Source organism: Oncorhynchus clarkii, chromosome 2 (genome assembly GCF_045791955.1).
Source record: "Oncorhynchus clarkii lewisi isolate Uvic-CL-2024 chromosome 2, UVic_Ocla_1.0, whole genome shotgun sequence".
Lineage (NCBI taxonomy): Eukaryota > Metazoa > Chordata > Actinopteri > Salmoniformes > Salmonidae > Oncorhynchus > Oncorhynchus clarkii.
Genome location: NC_092148.1, coordinates 8,321,632 through 8,341,130, shown reverse-complemented (window position 1 = coordinate 8,341,130; position 19,499 = coordinate 8,321,632). Strand labels below are relative to the sequence as shown.

Genomic DNA, 19,499 nt, shown 5'->3' with positions numbered 1-19,499 from the left:
CCTAGGAGAATAACAGTCCTGCCTAGAGGTCACTGAATCAAATAAATTAAACACGTGTGCATGCGGACGTCTCAGTCATATTTCTGTGTAAGGGATCTTCCAATAAGGTTCAATAACTACTAGCGCCATCTAGTGACTGACAATGGACATGTCTGAGTTACTGACTGACTACTCCGCAGAAAGAGTGCAGAGTGTGAACATAATATGAACCAGACTGGTTACATTACATGGACCTTGCTATACAAGTAGCCAAAAAAAAAGCACCACTGATTACTGATCCAACTACACAAACTAGAAGATAGAAGCTACAAAGCAATAGGGGGTTGTTGTTGGGGAGAGTGTGGAGCGAGAGGGTGAGCTGTACTCTGTACTGTCTTGGTCACTGTTGCCGACGTGTGACTAGGAGAATCTGTCAGAGAAATTACCATGACCTGAACACACACAAATACACACCAGTGTAACTTGACACCTCGCTGGCTGACCTCTGGAATGGACTCAGTCTGCCTTGACCTTCTGAGAGCACCGCGGGCACACAGTCCGGTCTGACCACATTCCGGGGGTGTGGCAGGAGACAGTTAAAGACAGAGGCACTGCAGAACAGCACAACCAGGCAGCAATACGTAGACAGGCAGAACAAAATCTAACATCTAATCTAACATCTAACATAGCCATTGTGTGTAGTCAGTGTTTTATTAAGTTTCCAAATACAAAAAAACTTTAGTCTCAAGCCCAAACAGGTAAAGACACTGTACATACATACCTGTCACATCTCATATAATTGTGGATAAATACCTGCGACATATTAAAAGTTGCATAAATAACCTTCAAGTATTCAGCCAGCGTCCAGACAGAGCCACCTTCAGCTTTACATTCTCTCCTCTCCCAAATATACACCACCATGAGATATACAACCTCATCTGACCTATACAAGCCTAGAAGCACACCATGGTTAGTGTCCTGCCAACAGTGACTAAGTCTGTCTCTGTTTTAGTCACTCCTGGAGGTCTGGCATGAACATGACAGGAGATGGTTGCAGTTCAATTCCTAATTCCATGGTTACCTCAGACAGAGATCTGACACCAGGCTAGCAATGATTCACTGTTAAAAACTAAAAAGTTAACTTTCTAAAAACACTTTTGATAGAATACACACCATGTAAGCATGATGACGTTAGTATACCATCTCCCCCCGTATGAGAGTTTAATTGTCAAAAAACACGAGAGGTTCAACCACTATGTTCCTTTGAAACATGTATACTCTGCAACCCTAAAACAATAAACATCTGATCACACACCCCTCTCTCTCTCCTCTACAGAATACCAACACTCCTTCAGTCTGCTGTAGAATCTCTCAGACACACTCAGCGCATAACAAACCTGATTCCTGTGGGTGAGTAGTTGTGATAGAGGTGTTAGTGCTGGATCTAAAGCCTGCACACTACGTAGCTCTACTGGTTCCTATCTTAGTGACGCCGTCTGTCTCAGAGCAATAACATCTGCTTTATAGACACAGGCAGTTATTCCTCTCGAAGGTTGACAAAATAGTCAATGTTTGAAATCAGATTAAAAACATTTTAAATAAACATTATTCAAAATATAAGATAACAAGAAGTGTGCCTGGGAGCTCTTGGCTGTCCGTCTGTAACAAGTATAAAGGACACTGATCCATCCAATGACAGAACACAGACAGACAGAGCCCTACTATGTAACAGCAGAGCCATGCGGTAGAGCCAGGATGGAGGCCAGTTGCAGCTCTAGAGCAAGACAGATGCTGCAACTGCACAGCACAGAATCTGTGATATGAAAGAGGGAGGGATGTTTGTAGAGGAGTAGACAGGCCAGATTGAACAAACACAAAGGCTGCCACTGTATCATTACCTCAATGCTCAGACAACATAGTTATAAAGCAGCAAACTCTTTAGGCACAAATTAAAGTGTCCTATGGGCAGAGACTGTGACAGAGCAGACAAGACTCAGAAAAGAGCCAACTTGTGATCAGTATCAGCAAGCATTTCAACAATCCACATGACCAGGACTGTGTGCTCACATGTGCACATTCTGTACACGCACCTCTTCAATAACAATCCTAAAATAAGGAGTCTGAAGGTAGGCAGTCCTCCCTCTGCAGGGTTAGTCCATTAACAGTATGTTTTGTGTGTGTTTGGTAAAATAAAGATGAGAGCTTAACCATGTGTCTGTAGCAAGACCCAGTCCTCACTGGACCTGTTTATCCTCCTAGAAAGTCAACTTCCTGTTCATGTCCACGTTCCCCTCTGATAGGCTGAGCTGGCTCAGGACTCCCCCCCTTGGCGCTGGTGTCCAACCACGTGGGGGTTGAACTGTGTGATGATGATGGTGATGTCATCGCGGTACATGCGGGCCAGTTCCTCAGGCAGAGACAGCATCTTGGACAGCGTCTCGTGGTCCACTGCTCCAAACTCATTGTTGCCCACCGCGTGGCGAATCAGGTGGGTGGCAGCGTTCTGGTCCTGGAACGCCAAGGAGGCACGGGCCTTCCTCTCAGCCAGCAGCCCCTGCATCTGTCCCAGGGTGACATGGTAACCGCCCACGGTGAGGGGCTGGCGCTGGTGGACCCCCGTTAGATACTCCCCTACGATCCGGACCACCTCCTGTCGATGGAGCGTCTCCCACAGCCCGTCTGTACCCAGCACCTGCAAGAGGAGGGACAAAGACCTGTAGTTAACTAAAGGAAACTTCTAACTACATAACTTATGTGCTCCATATGTTTTAATGGAGCACAATGCACGTTTCTGTTCAAGAAAAGACAACAAAGCCTTATCAATCAATCAATGAAATCATGAATTGGTCAATCAGTCAATTGACCAATCCTTTGTCTCTCACCAGGAAGCGGTCCTGAGGTCGGAGGCGGTGGTGTGTGATCTCAGGCTCCGCCGTGAGGTAGGGAGGGGTGTGGTAATTGGGGGGAATGAACTTGGTGTGTTCGTTGTCATGGAGCTGGTCTGGTCCTGACTCCAACACACCTCGCTGCAAGTCAATGCTCCACTTGAACTTCACATCTCCAAACGCACGGAACGGCATCAGCAGGCCCAACAACCGGTCCTGGCAGAGGGAGAGAAAGAGATAGAGGATATATGTTGGTTTTTACTTTATGTTTAACTGACCTGCAGGGCCACTGTTCTCTCTGGATGTGTAACGGTACTGACCTGCTGTGCCACCGTTCTCTCTAGATGTGTAACGGTACTGACCTGCTGTGCCACCGTTCTCTCTAGATGTGTAATGGTACTGACCTGCAGGGCCACTGTTCTCTCTGGATGTGTAACGGTACTGACCTGCTGTGCCACCGTTCTCTCTAGATGTGTAACGGTACTGACCTGCTGTGCCACCGTTCTCTCTAGATGTGTAATGGTACTGACCTGCAGGGCCACTGTTCTCTCTAGATGTGTAACGGTACTGACCTGCTGTGCCACCGTTCTCTGTGGATGTGTAATGGTACTGACCTGCTGTGCCACCGTTCTCTCTGGATGTGTAACGGTACTGACCTGCTGTGCCACCGTTCTCTCTGGATGTGTAACGGTACTGACCTGCTGTGCCACCGTTCTCTCTGGATGTGTAACGGTACTGACCTGCTGTGCCACCGTTCTCTCTGGATGTGTAACGGTACTGACCTGCTGTGCCACCGTTCTCTCTGGATGTGTAACGGTACTGACCTGCTGTGCCACCGTTCTCTCTGGATGTGTAACGGTACTGACCTGCTGTGCCACTGTTCTCTCTAGATGTGTAACGGTACTGACCTGCTGTGCCACTGTTCTCTCTGTATGTGTAACGGTACTGACCTGCTGTGCCACTGTTCTCTCTGTATGTGTAACGGTACTGACCTGCTGTGCCACTGTTCTCTCTAGATGTGTAACGGTACTGACCTGCTGTGCCACTGTTCTCTCTAGATGTGTAACGGTATTGACCTGCTGTACCACTGTTCTCTCTAGATGTGTAACGGTACTGACCTGCTGTGCCACTGTTCTCTCTGTATGTGTAAAGGTACTGACTGACCTGTCGTACGACAGTCTTCTTCTCAGAGGGGGGGTGCTCCCCCTGGATGCGGGCCACCTCGTTCTCATTCTGGGCGTTGTGGTCGTTGGAGAGCGTGTGAGCGCTGAACGAGCCGTCCTCCTCCTGGACCCCCAGCACCGCCCGGCCGTCGCCCGTGTTCGCTACATACCTACACAACCACAGTCAGAGGATTCAGACACTCAGTCAGAGCAGACAGATGGAGACCAGGCAGTACATATGGGAGCCAACAGAGAGAGATCCGTGGCTGTGGAGCAGAGTACGTACAGGTCGGATCCATCGATGTGAGCTACGCAGGCAGTCGCTCCAGAGAAGGCCACTCTCAGAACCCAGTAGTGGAGGAAGGAATTGGCATCTCCCACCTGGACAACACAACATAGGGATCAGCACTATACATTTCTACCCAGGGCTGGATACTATGGTAACACAGAGACATCGATGGACAGAGGATAGAAGTCAAGGGGATAGAACACGGTCTCTCACCTGAGCCTCCAGAGACAGGTCACTGTCCAGTCTCTTAAAGGCACTCAGCAACGCCTCTCTGGGCCCTAGGCTCTCCCCTGGACTGGGAACACAATCAACTCCAACACTGAATAATGACCCATGTTTAATAACATTACTGATGCATCCTTATTACCCCATGCCTGTTGAGGTCTATGACTTGCTGTGTGTGTGTGTGTGTGTGTGTGTACCTGCTGAGGTCTATGAGTTCCTGTGTGTGTGTGTGTGTGTGTGTACCTGCTGAGGTCTATGAGTTCCTGTGTGTGTGTGTGTGTGTGTGTGTACCTGCTGAGGTCTATGAGTTCCTGCCAGTAGGTTCTGAGGCTGTTGAAGTACATAGTCTGTGCCTCCCTGGTGAAGTAGTCGTTGGGGTGTTTGTGCCACTGCAGGATGGGGCTGAGGGGTCTGCCTGCCTCTACTGCAGACTCCAGCTCACACAGGGTCTCATGAGGCATCAAGGACATGGCTACGTAGTAGAACAACCTCTCACTCAGCGCCTGAGAAACAGACAGGTAGATGTTATACTGCACATTAAAACTAACTCGCAGATTATACACAATGACAGCAGAAACTTTACCTGTGCACAGGCACAGCCCGCATGGCCGTCGAACACTCCCAGCAGCATCCCCCGCGTCTGCAGACAGGTGGCAGCGCTGCGCCGGTCCTCGATGGGTGCGTTGGCAGGCAGCTGGTTACTGTCGAACCCCATCACCGACGACACATTCTTACCATCAAACTCTGGAACCTAGAACCAAAGCACACACTCATATTCTTATGGTCTCAGCGCAATCGTGAAGCTGTACTCATTGTGTGTAAATGTGTGCATCAACCGCCCCTACCTTGAAGCTGTACTCGTTGTGTGTAAATGTGTGTATCGACCGCCCCTACCTTGAAGCTGTATTCGTTGTGTGTAAATGTGTGTATCGAACGCCCCTACCTTGAAGCTGTACTCGTTGTGTGTAAATGTGTGTATCGACCGCCCCTACCTTGAAGCTGTACTCGTTGGCCTTGAGGATTGAGTTGACCTGTGGGGGGGTGAGATTGTAGCTGTGGAGGTCAGGGCTCCTCCTATAGCCACGCACGGGCATGGCTGTCGGCCATATGGGGTGGGGCTGCGACGAGGTGGGCCGGTGGGAGGTGGGGCAGCAGGGGAGCTGGCGTTGGCATGGGAACAGGGAGGAACCCCAGAGCTTCGCCCAAGGGAAGCCTCGGAACAGCTGTGATGTCACGGGCATGGTGGCTCGCTCTGGGTGCATACACTCTCAGAGCACCGCCACACACACACACTCTCAGAGCAGCGCCAACACACACACACCTACGGGAGACAACAGGAACTGTGAGCTATGGGCAAAAATGCAGCTTGTATCATCTGTATAATTCAGTCAACACAACCACAGCTGACTATGGCATTTTTATTGTGTACACACCTCTCATTCAGTCAGTGTACATAAATTACTGACATGTAGTAACAGAGCTCTCGACAAAGGTACCATTACAGACCAATACAAACAAAAGTGACATGCAAATAACATAACGGATCAAGACAAGCAGTTCTATCTTCCAACTGTATTTATTTTAATTGTGTGGTGAATAAGGGAGCTGGAACCAGTGACCTTGCTACAAGGAAACCTCCTGTGCAATAAAGATCTGAGCCTCTTGGCAGAGGCTTTATTATGCTTTGAGGCAGGTTGCACTCCAACAATGGAACACTGCATTCCAGTACTAGCGGACTAGTGTGACAGACTGGCACTAGGTTGCCAGGCTGTGTTGCTCCATGAAAGAATCTTGCCCCTCTACAGGGGTCAGCCACCGCTAGTCGTCTTCCAGGCTTTGTTGCTCTATGAAAGAACCTTGCCCCTCTACAGGGGTCAGCCACCGCTAGTTGCATGACAGACTATATATAGTCCTGTGAAGCAGCTCTGACATTTGCTCACTCCTGAAACCCCAATCTTGTCCTACTGAACTAGATTCTCTCTAACGCATAGGCTATCCCTCTCTCTGCCCTTTCCACCTCCTAGATTAGGACCCCAGGGAGAGGAACTACTGTTATTGTAACAGCTAATGGGGATCCTAATAAAACATGAACAAATACAATAATTACACAATAATTAAAGGGGCAATCAGCAGGTGCTAAATTAATGATATGGACCCATTGAATCTTGAAGAATAACATTTAGAAATGCCTCGATCTTAGTTCAACTGCCACACTCCACCAGAACCCAAAATAAAAGCTTGTTTACCTTCAATGCTTGTAAAGAAACACCATATAGCCTCAAAACATGGTTAAAACTATTATTTTGATATCATGGATGGTCAGTCCTTTCATCCATAGCTCTGTCTATGAATTTGAGAGTAGATAAATTTCTCCAGTCCTATCCCTCCGCTTTTTACCGAAACAGGGTCCGCGATTTCGCTTTCTGATTGACGCTTTAATCTAGCTATTTGTAGCGAAGGGGCAATGCGTGCAGCTGCTCTGGTCGGTCGAAAGAGACCCAGGCACGGCTGAAATACACGGAACCCCCGGTACTAGTTGAAATACCGCTCAAACCTCCAGTCTATGACCAGTGACCACGGCCTATCCCTGGCTAGGCCTGACTGCTACAGATCTGCCATATTGTTTACAGTACAGAGTCAGTTCTTTGTATTTAGATGAAATCGAAATCAGTATTTTCAGAGTTGCCAATAGCGAATAATCCCAAATACAAGCATAATTAAAGCCAGCACATTGTTACGTATTAATTTGATGGGCCGACAAAAGTCTACTCTACTGCTGGGTAGTAACGTTGGCTAGCGATGATCTAGCTATGCGTCACCGCAAACCAGTTTAAAACACCACTCCTCCTTCAGTCCTTGTACATTATGGTCACGGTAACAAAGCTCACAACATATAACATTAGTTAGTTATCAATGCATTAACACATACTGCACAAAAGTAACATGCCAAACACATTTATCAAGCCACCGACCTTATTCTCAGAGTTTACAATTTCGTTTTCCTACGCTACCCACCCTCCTGCATCTCTCTCCAGCTCACAACATACTAAACGCTGATTGGCTCACCTCTCTGACAGATCTGACTGGCTTGTTAACCCTTTGCACGCTGCTGGGGGTGTGTGACATACTTTCAAGCACCAAAATGATGTCAAGATCTCTATTCATTATGAACTATTTGCAAAATAACACCCAGTGTAGTAAAGGAACAGGTGAACGGAACCTGCTGGCTGCAGCTCCTACTGGCCCCGGAGCAAAGCTGGGCCTACACTGTTATCTAGTTTTATAGCACCATAATAAGGTCATCACACTTCAGCAGAAGAGATGTTTCCTGGCACGTTAGGTTAGTAATTGATGATGGCACTACAGCAGCCAATAGCTAATGTGTGGATGGTTTGAAGTACCACAATCCTTCTCTCATCTACCTTCACCTCCCTCCATCTTTTCTCTCTCTCTATCTACAGGGCCAATAACAGAGGAAGCAAATGAAGAGACCATATAAAATCAGACCCATTGTTTTAATTTGTTAAAACATATCAAATAGAAAAACTGAATTACAAAATGTACATCATCGACCCTGTGAAGGACATGTACAAAATACTGTGTAAACAAGTAGAAAAGCATTTGTCAAAAAAAAAAAAAAGAGGCTGCCAAAGCTGTAAACAAAACAATTAAACCACGCTAGTCACACAGCTACCAAGGCTGTTACATGCATTAAACCACGCTAGTCACACAGCTACCAAGGCTGTTACATGCATTAAACCACGCTAGTCACACAGCTACCAAGGCTGTTACATGCATTAAACCACGCTAGTCACACAGCTACCAAGGCTGTTACATGCATTAAACCACGCTAGTCACACAGCTACCAAGGCTGTTACATGCATTAAACCACGCTAGTCACACAGCTACCAAGGCTGTTACATGCATTAAACCACGCTAGTCACACAGCTACCAAGGCTGTTACATGCATTAAACCACGCTAGTCACACAGCTACCAAGGCTGTTACATGCATTAAACCACGCTAGTCACACAGCTACCAAGGCTGTTACATGCATTAAACCACGCTAGTCACACAGCTACCAAGGCTGTTACATGCTAACAAGGCATGGCATACTATAGTCTATACCACTCAAGCTCAACTCTGGACAAGTTCCACAGCTTTTCTTCAGATTTAGAGCTGGGACACCAGGTGTGTGTAATTAATGATCAGGTAGAACAGAAAACTAGCAGGCTCCAGACCTCGTAGGGTAAGAGTTGAATAACCTTGTCACACTTTTCTCCATCTCTAGCAAACACAGCTTTGATTATTCAAATTGCATTCTAAATTGAAGATCATGATTAGTTGATTATTGGAGTCAGGTGTGTTAGCTGGGGCAAAACTGTGACACCAATCAGGCCCGAGAACTGGAATTGCCTGGTCTATACTTTCACCATTCTGACAGCAGAAACTATATCAGGAATCTCTTGTCCACCAATGTTTTGTTGGCCAGGTTTCTCCGCCCAATACCGTTACGGATTAACCGAAAGATCTAGAATAGAAAATAAATAAATTGTTATTTTTTGCTGTTATACAACTGACACAAACAAACAAAGACAGGTACAAGTACACCCACAATACTGACCATTTGCTGTATGTATGTGAGTACGCCTGCCAGTATGAAGCTCTGTGCTCCCAGATCGACCACACAGAAGAAGAGCGTGTCAAAGATCAACAGAGTGGCTTCGTTCCCGTAGAACAGCACGTCACTGAACGAATGGGACTCATCTGTTGAATAAAGACATATTTCAGAGGTCATACAGGTGCCCAGGCTTGTTCACAGACCACACTGCCATTTATCTGCAGCCCACACAGTGTGTGTAATGTAGTAATATAGACCGCATATTACTGCTGTATCTGCCATGTTTTCAGATATGTACAGTACCAGTCAAAAGTTGACACACCTACTCATTCAAGGGTTTTACTTTATTTTTTTTTACAATTTTCTACATTATAGAATAATAGTGAAGACATCAAAACTATGAAATAACACATATGGAATCATGTAGTAACCGAAAAAGTGTTAACAAATCAAAATATATTTTATATTTGAGATTCTTCAAAGTAGCCACCCTTTGCCTTGATGACAGCTTTGCACACTCTTGACATTCTCTCAACCAGCTTCATGAGGTAGTCACCTGGATTGTATTTCATTTAACAGGTGTGCCTTGTTAAAAATGTATTTGTGGAATTTATTTCCTCCTTATTGCGTTTGAGGCAATCAGTTGTGTTGTTACAAGGTAGGGGTGGTATTCAGAAGATATCCCTATTTGGTAAAAGACCAAGTCCATATTATGGCAAGAACAGCTCCAAACTTTTGCCTGGTATTGTATATACATATAAACTATTGGAACCAAGATTGAAAAAGAAGTGATGTTGGCACAAGATGGAGGGAAGGTTGCAGCATAACCGTTGTAGAAGATGCTCTTGTCCATAGGCTCCAAGAACTCCATCCCTATGACTCTCTCAAAAAATAGTTTGTCTCTCACAACGTATTCCATGTCCCGATGGGCCTACAGAGAATACAACATAACATCAGGAAAGGGTGTGTGTGAAAATATTTAGAACAGATCCTAGGAAGTGACTCATGGTGTGTTGTGTGTTTATATCTTACATGGTCTATGACAGATCCTAGGAAACGGTTCATGGTGTGGTATGTTTATCTTATCTTACATGGTCTATGACAGATCCTAGGAAACGGTTCATTGTGTGGTATGTTTATATCTTACATGGTCTATGACAGATCCTAGGAAACGGTTCATTGTGTGGTATGTTTATATCTTACATGGTCTATGACAGATCCTAGGAAACGGTTCATTGTGTGGTATGTTTATATCTTACATGGTCTATGACAGATCCTAGGAAACAGTTCATGGTGTGTGGTATGTTTATATCTTACATGGTCTATGACAGATCCTAGGAAACGGTTCATTGTGTGGTATGTTTATATCTTACATGGTCTATGACAGATCCTAGGAAACAGTTCATGGTGTGTGGTATGTTTATATCTTACATGGTCTATGACAGATCCTAGGAAACGGTTCATTGTGTGGTATGTTTATCTTATCTTACATGGTCTATGACAGATCCTAGGAAACGGTTCATTGTGTGGTATGTTTATTTCTTACATGGTCTATGACAGATCCTAGGAAACGGTTCATGGTGTGTGGTATGTTTATATCTTACATGGTCTATGACAGATCCTAGGAAACAGTTCATGGTGTGTGGTATGATTATCTTACATGGTCTATGACAGATCCTAGGAAACGGTTCATTGTGTGGTATGTTTATATCTTACATGGTCTATGACAGATCCTAGGAAACGGTTCATTGTGTGGTATGTTTATATCTTACATGGTCTATGACAGATCCTAGGAAACGGTTCATTGTGTGGTAGGCTTTGGTGCTCTGGTCAAAGGGGTGTCCCGAGGCTGCGTCCACCAACCGCGACGGTCCATTTCTCTGTTAGAGACAAACACAGATATACCTTTGAACAAGGTAAATATTTCCATGCCCTTGAGTGTACCTGACCCTTTGAACTCTACAAAGTATTCTGAAATTGTAAATCATGAAATGTGTTGTAACCTGAAATAATATGAAAACTGTGACAACTACATTTTTAAAAGCTTCAGACAGAGGCATGTTCAATGTGGTACAACGTAACAGAATATTCTGATAGAAACACATGGCATAGAACAGACATGAATATCTTTCCTGTTGATTATGATGATCTCAAACAACACACAGACACACACAGCCCCACCCTGCTGAGGGGCTCCAGGATGCGGTCGTACTGCAGGCGTAGGCGGCTGGTGATGGAGATCTGGAAGGTCTGAGTGTCTGTGTTGGGAAGGAGACCTCTCTGACCACACAGAGACTCCTACAGAGAGAGAGAGGGAGAAAGGGTTGAATAGCTTTTTATATCAGAACGAAATACACACATCCCAATTCCACACACACTCTCTCTGTCTGTCTCTGTGTGTACGTACGGCCTCTCTCTTGAGGTTGATGTTCATCTCCTCCATGTTGGTGTCAGCGTGGCCGTGGACGGAGCGCCCGTGGATGTAGTAACCAAAACACCTGTGGGACAGCAGCAGCACCGAAATCTAAGACAGAAGAAAAAAGTTGTTTAAATGACTGATAGCATTAAAACAGCAGCAGTTCATCAGCCCATCTCACTTTTACAAAATGTGCACGGCAGCTGAGACACTATGCTGGTGAGAGTGATACTCACGTTGCTGATAGAGCATAGGTCCACAAACTGACGGATCTTATCCTCCACAAAACGCTCATGGAAAGCAGTGAAGAAAATGATCTGCAGAGAGAAAGTGAAAGACACACAGAGTGAGAAAGCCTGTCCAGAGACCCACTCTGGTAACAGGTCTGACCAACGTCTGCAGTTCATAGGGGTGTACCTACCTGCAGCAGTCCAATGCAGAGCCAGAGTGTGGCGGCCAGGCCATAGCGCAGCGTCAGGCTGTAGGGAGGGGAGTAGGACTGAGGGGGGCGCTGGAGATCTGACCAGGGGTCCCTAAGGGCCAGACTAGAGAAGCCAACCACCTAGACACACAGGGAGAGAGAAAGATAGAGCAACAGAGTCACAGAGAGAGAGTTAAGAAAGTGATTTGAAATGTATCAGGGGAGAGTGCTGCCATTTCTCTGATGGGAAAGAGAGAGTCACAGAGAGAGGCTTAGAGGGACAGAGAGAGACAGAGACACAGAGGGACAGACAAGGAGACAGAGAGGCAGAGAGAGACACAGACAAGGGGACAGAAAGAGAGAGAGACACAGACAAGGAGACAGAGAGAGACAGAGACAGAGAGAGGGAAGGAAGATGTGTGTGTACCTCCAGTAGGAAAAGCACAGCCATGATCTGGAAGGTGGGGCTGATCTTGCGTATGGTCTGAATCTCATTCCACTCGTTGGCCACAAAGTAGGTCCTCCAGATGCTGACAGGAGAAGGGCTGTGCTTCGCCTCACCGTTGCCATTGCCTGACAACAACCCAAATCATGGTCACTTCTAATTCAGACAGACAGAGGGGTAAAACAACTTTCAGAGAAAAGGGGAAAAGGCGTTTTTTGACTACGTACCCTGGATGGTCTTGTTGGCTTTGCCGCGCGGTCTCTCCCAGTCTATGAAGAAGATATCCACTGACAACTGCTGGATCAGCTTATGGAGAAACTGCACAGTCTGGAGGACCGGAAGACAATTTAGACCAGTGGTATTCAAACTTTTTCAGCAGGGATCCCATTTCTATCGGCAAAATTTCTCGTGACCCCACCCCAAATATAATGACCGATATATCGATATCGGCCAATAATTCCACCGCTATTCAATAAATAGGATGAAAAAGGCAAATATGTTCCTTTTTCCACAAAAAATGTTTTACTAGGATTAGGAGGCTCCAACACAAGGTTACCACAGGAAAGTGGGAAATCACTTCCTCAGCAAAACCTCTCACTATCCAAATCTGCATGTGCTTCAGGGAAGAGAACAGAGTTGTGAAGTAGCACAGATCCATGAACAAGTGACTGCTCAGCTGAAGTGTTTTCCCCGTAAAACCCAAGGGTTATTCTTTGACTGTGCATGTTTATGTTAATGTTGTGTTCTGAACGTTGGGTCACAATCTGTGTGTGGGTTTGGGTGTGTGCATGTGTGTTACGTCATGTGGTCTTCCTAGGTGTGGATTGATGAGGCCTTCAGATCTTCTAATATGCCATTGGCACCTATGCCGCCGCCTTGGGAAAAACTGTCAGAAAAATTGATTATTTGTTTAATGAAATAATAGATAATTACGATCCTTGGCATCCTAACACTGAGTCATAGGAGTTGGACTGCAAGTTTCAACAGATTCACCTATATTAACACCAGCCCTATTTTCCTGACAGTTTTCCTATAGGTGTGCCACAAAGCGGTATCCTTAGCGTTGGCACACAAAACAGAAAAGTATTAGAATTTTGGAACTAGATGTTTCTGCACGTTTGAGGACGTTACAGCATGTTATCCCACCAGTGGTGAGAACCTGCTGTAGCTCTTATTACCATCATCTATGCCTTAGTTGGTTTTAGGTGGTTTGAACCAATTTATATACTTACACAACCTTAGAAATCTGAAAAATTAACATTTTACATCAACAAATAACATTCAATTCATTTTTATCTCTTACAAAATTAGGAGAACCAATATAAATAATTGACTAAATCACAATTAATTTGTCAAATAATCTGTACTGTAATCCCCACACCCATTTAAAACAAAATATATAATACTTTTTTCTACGTGGCGACCCCACTGCAATTCCTCCTCGCCCACACTAGGGGTCGCTCCCCTGACTTCGAATACCACAATTTTAGACAAATAGAAGCATACACATAACACAAGCTGTCAACAGGGTGGGATGGCCTCACCTTGAGAGCAAAGGCACAGCCCACATACGCCACAAACCTCTCCTCCTGCAGACCTGGTAACGGTAGCAGCACTGACACAAAATGCTGGGCCTAGACACACACACACACACACACACACACATGTTTTTAATGTTCTTGTGTGGGAGGGGGAGAGGAAAAGAGGAGGGGAGGAGAAGAGAAAGACTTGCCTCCACCGTCTGAGTGTGCAGCCCAGGAGAAGAAAGAAGAGAAAAACCTTGAATAAAATCACAATCCGTATAAACAGGAGTAAAGACCAGGGTCAGAGGTAAAGGTCTGTTAGTGTGTGTGTGTGTGTGTGTGGGGGGGGGGCTGTGGTGTGTGTCTGTCTGCGGGGGTCTCTGTCTACCTTATAGAAGATGAGCCAGTACAGGCCTGTTCCCACGGTGATGAAGAAGAAGACGTTAGCCAGATCACCAGCGTAAAACAACAGGAACTTCAATACGGTCTGAGAGACAGAGAAAAATAGAGAGGGAGAGGCAGAGAGAGAGAGGTCAGGGAAAATATATGACAAACATGCTATCGAATTCTACATTTAAATAAATGCATTTGGGTGTTTAAAAGGTTAATGGTTAGAAGTCAGGGGTTACAGGTTAAAGGTCAGGTACCTCCATGTCAATGAGAGGAGAGCCAATCCTCCTCTTCCAGCTGGCTGTCTTCACTAAGGAATACAGAACAGAAACACCACCCAACACACCTAGGGCGATCTACACACACACACACACTAATCATTACAGTCTTCTCTATGCATGCAATCGCAACAGCATTACCCTTCTTGTTCTCTGTCCCCTGGTTACTCACATCAGTCTTCATGTGAGCTTCAGTCTGGTCCATTTCATAGTCCACAGCAAACGACACCTAGAACACACAGAAGTTACAGTGGGATCAGGGATGTGTGTGTGTGCTGTGAGAAGGTGTGTGTGTGTGATGTGTTACTCACAGAGACAGTCTGTGTGTTTGGGGCAGTGATGAGGACGTCTGAGTAGGTCACAGAGAGGAGAGGAGGGAACACCTGTCCCTTCTGAGTCCCTGGCACCAGCTGAAACCTATGTCATAAATACACACACATGTTTTCACACCCTGCTAACATTGATGAATGCGTATAGTCCTACATGGATGTGTGTTTGAGTGTGCAACTCACCCTATCCTGATGCTGCTTGCGATGCGTATGACTTTTGGCAGAGAGCCGAGGCTCTTCTCTCTCCCACTCAGAGTGTCCACCAGTAACACACGTCTCGATAGGTACCAGTCGTTCAAGTTACCTACACACACCAGTTATTCAAGATACTTGTTGAGGGAGAAAGGATTTAAAACAAATGTACCCCCTCCCACATTCACCTTGGTTGATGAACTTCCTGTTGTATTCTTGGTTGAGGTTGCGTGTGGGAAGGGGGAGCAGTCTCCTGTCCTCTCCTCGGCTCAGATCCACAAACACATCGTAGAATAAAGGTTCAGCATAAACACGCAACAGGTCTGCTACGGAGAGAACACACTACACACACAGACACATACGTCATAGAATTGGCGCTAAGTGAGAACGCAAAACAACTGTAACCATGAGAAAACACCACAGCACATGTTGACGAGATAGAGACAGGGCTTGACTTGGGCAGGAGTTCACCGGATCTGAGTCCCGGCACCTCAAATGTTCTACTGCTCGAAGCTCCTGTTCCTCTTATAGAATATTATCTCAAAAGTATTGTGGAGCTCCTGCACCTAAATACTGTATAAACAGTAGTGGCATCCAAAATGAGTACCGGAACCCATTTCAGTTCAAGTCAAGCACTGGATAGAGGTAGAAACTCACAGTCTCCTGGTAGGCCGTGCCAAAGGTGTAAGCTGCCTCCTGTCTCCTGGCGGTGTCTGGACAGAGCTGGGAGAGGAGACAGTCACTTTCCTCAAGTCAAAACTAATAATGATAACGACTGATCTATGACTGAGCTGTATCATGAAACACTGGCGTCTCAACACTGGAACCAGCAGTGTGATGGAAAGAAGAACACCTTTAGGCTAAACTTGTGTGTCACTAAGGGCTCTGCTCCCAACCTCAGGTTGTTACAAATATTACTACAGTAGACAGCTCAGCTTGAAGGTCAATATGAATGGGAGTCATTATGAGACTGCAAAGTGTGGCAATGCAAGACTAGCCTTCACTAGTCAGGCTCAAGATGAACTTCCTGTTTTACCTGCAGGTTGTTTCCTCCCACTTTCTCCCATTGGAGGAAGTCTCCTCTGGCGTTGTAGACAGCAGCCACTAGGTTGATGTCTGTATTCTGAGAAAGAGAGACAACGCACGTAGAATCGGAGTGATCATCATAGGTGTTATGGTAATAGTGTTGGGTCAATGTGTGTGTTACGGACCCTGTTGCGTCCCTTGAAGCTGAATCCAGTGGGAAGTGGCTCTGTCTGCAGCACGCGGTTGGCCAGACCCGGCTGGTCCCCGTAGTAAAGCCATGGGAGATTGGCTCTCCTAAAGTCACAGGGGCAGGAATGGACAGTTCCATTGACTGATCTACTCCAGATTTTACATCATTGGTTGAAAACAGTGGTTAGAGACTCCAGAGCAAGAGTAGATCTTCAGAAGATGTTTTAGGGGTTATAGGTTAGGGGTCAGGAAAAGAGTTAGAGGTTACCAGTAGGATATGTCCTGTGTAGATCCCAGGGCTGCGGTAGCTCTGAAGATAGTGTTGTAGAGACCACAGGCATCGTTGGCCACGCTGCTGAAGGAGTGCATGTTCATCACACACATGTTCCCCAATGCCTGGCATGCTGTCAGGTTAGTATACACCTGTACAATGCACACATACCAACACGATCAGGTCAGAGAACACCTGCAGGACACACACCACACACATGGACAAGTGCACATAGATCGTCCAGGGTCAGAAAGGTGAACAGGTATTTGAGAGGCTGTATATTTTACCAAGCAGGCAGCTGCTGAAGAGTAGAGGTTTGTGGAGAACCATGCTGATTGCACAGGAAGGGACTACAGGGGGAACATACCAAACAGTGTTACAGTGTTACTATAATTCCACAGTTACATAACTACAGCAGGCTCACTGATGCTCTGGGCCCAGTTTTTCAAAAAATACAGTATCTACCTGGATTTTGCCTATCGGATAGGAATAAAACAGAGAAATAGAATGAACACAACGGAATACCCCATTCAAGTAAATTATTCGTTCTATTTCTATGCATTTAATCTTATCCGATAGACAAAATCCAGATAGATAACATTTGAAAAACTGGGCCCTGTTGTGTAGACTTACCAGCTCAGCATAGTTGACATTAGGGTTCACAGTTGTAGGGAGGTTGTTGGGAGGGAAACACATACCTCCAGCCTGTAAAGAAACATGACATATGATTCACGGATGCTCTAAACTTGTATTTAATTTTAAACCCATACATGACACACACGCGTATTATAGAGGGTGGGCTCACCAGGATGTTGGAACCACACATACAGGACTGAGAGGTGTTGATGAGGGAAGCCTGGCATCTCTGACACCTGACAGAGACAAGAGAGCAGAGTCAGACAGAGACAGACAGGCAGAGACAGACAGAGACAAGAGAGCAGAGTCAGGCAGAGACAGACAGAGACAAGAGAGCAGAGTCAGACAGAGACAGGCAGAGTCAGACAGAGACAGACAGAGACAGGCAGAGTCAGGCAGAGTCAGGCAGAGTCAGACAGAGACAGACAGAGACAAGAGAGCAGAGTCAGACAGAGACAGACAGAGTCAGACAGAGTCAGGCAGAGACAGACAGAGACAAGAGAGCAGAGTCAGACAGAGACAGCCAGAGACAGACAGTAAAAGGTTCAATCAGCAGAATCTTAACAAGTCATGCCATCTGAGAGTTTAGAGCAGAGACAGACAGACAGAGACAGTCAGACCGACAGACAGTAAATGGTTCAGTCAGCAGAATCTTAACAAGTCATGCCATCTGAGAGTTTAGAGCAGAAATATCAGTTGTTCTGCAGGAAGACTTGGCTGTGTCTGGTACCTGTCTCCGTAGCTGTTAGGGGCTGAGAGGGCAGGTTCAGCTCCGTTACACACCTCACACCTGGCCTCTTCCAGAGGGTTCCCCTGGACATCCCGCTCCACTACAGTACAACAATACAGCATTAGCATCACACAGCGGGGCACCATAAACACCATCACATCCCCTGTAGACGTGGCTCCTCCAGCTGCTGTCTCACCTAGTATACTCCCAGTTTTACTCACCCAGTATACTCCCAGACGGGCACTGACAGGTTCCCTGCTCTGTCAGACTGCCCGGACAGAGGATACACCCATAGCCATCCTCTGTTACTGCCTACAGGAGACAGGCAGAACAACACATGCAGTTCAGCACCAGTGGAGGCTGCTGAGGGGAGAACACCTCATAATAATGGCTGGAACATAGCAATGGAATGGCATTAAACACATAAAAACCATGTGTTTGATGTATTTGATACCATTCCACTTATTCCGCTCCAGCCATTACCATGAGCTGTCCTCCCCAACTACGGTGCCACCAATCTCCTGTGTTCAGCACACTTCCCAGGACAATCTGTATTGATTGAGACCTTTAAACTGGTCGGTGAATGATAAGTAAATAGAAATAGCTGATTTTGTACTGTATTATAAGGTGTGATCATCTACTGTCTAGTAGTACAGAATAAGAATATACCGGTTTTTCTAATGGACACTTCTGACAGGTGATGGAAGCTCCGTTGGTAGCGAGAACTCTGAACCCAGTCACACATTCACAAGACAGACCTGATGAAGGAGGAGAGGGTAATTGGTTAACACAAGAGATTATAACAGTAGACACAGTTGTAGGTTACGTTGTAAACCATCAGTGCCATTTCTCTCAGCAAACAATACCTGCAGCAATCTTATTGACTGATGAACCAGCTAACATAGTCTACATATAGGACAATGCAACTAGCAGGCCAGTTTACACTATATTAGCTGCATTATTATCCAATTCTAACCAGCTAGCTAGCCAGGTGGCTTACTGCAATTACATTCCTCCCCTATGATTCGCTACTGCTGTATTTAAGTACTATTTAGCAAAGATGGTTGAGCCTGTTCTATTCGTACACGTAATGTTTTAAACAACACGATTGACTCTACAACAAACCCGGACTGGAGTAGATTAGCGTACTGCTAATTAGGTAGCCCGTTAGTCACAGTATAACCAACAACACCATTGATAACGCACCAGTTGCACTCGTACTCTGGTTCGGTCCGCATTTCACACAGGACTGACTGGAGATGTCGTAGAACTGTTCCACGCCGCAGTCTGAAGGACGCTGAAACGAAATCGTAAACTGCTGGGAGTGAAGTAGGTTTGATTTTATTGTTAGAAATAGTGCCAATCCGCACACAAGTAGCATCCCCGTTGCCATGGTAGAGAAACTGACTTTCTGTTATTTTACCCACAAACCCTTCTGTGCTCGCGCCACTTTTCTCGCGCCTCCCTACTTCCCTATAAAGTGCGCGCATGC

At 45.9% G+C, this 19,499-nt stretch overlaps 2 protein-coding genes across 4 annotated transcripts; both read right to left on the bottom strand.

The window, feature by feature from the left end:
• Nucleotides 1–671: 671 nt before the first annotated feature.
• LOC139420422 (pyruvate dehydrogenase [acetyl-transferring]-phosphatase 1, mitochondrial-like) lies at nt 672–7,593 on the bottom strand. 2 transcript variants are annotated; one of them, XM_071170529.1, is made up of 9 exons: nt 7,510–7,593; nt 5,534–5,881; nt 5,125–5,292; nt 4,833–5,044; nt 4,530–4,611; nt 4,314–4,408; nt 4,029–4,197; nt 2,862–3,080; nt 672–2,671 (listed from the first exon to the last, which is right to left on the bottom strand). In XM_071170529.1, the coding sequence occupies exons 2-9, from the start codon at nt 5,801–5,803 to the stop codon at nt 2,291–2,293; spliced, it is 1,596 nt and encodes a 531-aa protein (XP_071026630.1). In that variant the 5' UTR covers nt 5,804–5,881; nt 7,510–7,593; the 3' UTR covers nt 672–2,290. The 2 variants fall into 2 exon arrangements, with proteins under 2 accessions (XP_071026630.1, XP_071026639.1); XM_071170538.1 differs by having other exon boundaries at nt 5,534–5,862; nt 7,514–7,589.
• Nucleotides 7,594–8,039: 446 nt separating this feature from the next.
• On the bottom strand, nt 8,040–19,443 carry LOC139420417 (meckelin-like). 2 transcript variants are annotated; one of them, XM_071170501.1, is made up of 28 exons: nt 19,214–19,443; nt 18,677–18,765; nt 18,229–18,319; nt 18,008–18,107; nt 17,447–17,513; nt 17,275–17,346; nt 16,929–16,991; nt 16,639–16,793; nt 16,367–16,475; nt 16,192–16,278; nt 15,813–15,878; nt 15,344–15,497; nt 15,147–15,267; nt 14,946–15,051; nt 14,807–14,863; nt 14,614–14,712; nt 14,355–14,453; nt 13,988–14,077; nt 12,671–12,770; nt 12,426–12,571; nt 11,999–12,139; nt 11,814–11,894; nt 11,569–11,685; nt 11,343–11,459; nt 10,934–11,041; nt 9,990–10,092; nt 9,165–9,307; nt 8,040–9,071 (listed from the first exon to the last, which is right to left on the bottom strand). In XM_071170501.1, exons 1-28 carry the CDS (start codon nt 19,398–19,400, stop codon nt 8,991–8,993), a joined length of 2,949 nt encoding a protein of 982 aa, XP_071026602.1. In that variant the 5' UTR covers nt 19,401–19,443; the 3' UTR covers nt 8,040–8,990. The 2 variants fall into 2 exon arrangements, with proteins under 2 accessions (XP_071026602.1, XP_071026614.1); XM_071170513.1 differs by lacking the exon at nt 19,214–19,443 and having other exon boundaries at nt 8,829–9,071; nt 18,061–18,107; nt 18,677–18,713.
• Between the last annotated feature and the right edge of the window lie 56 nt (nt 19,444–19,499).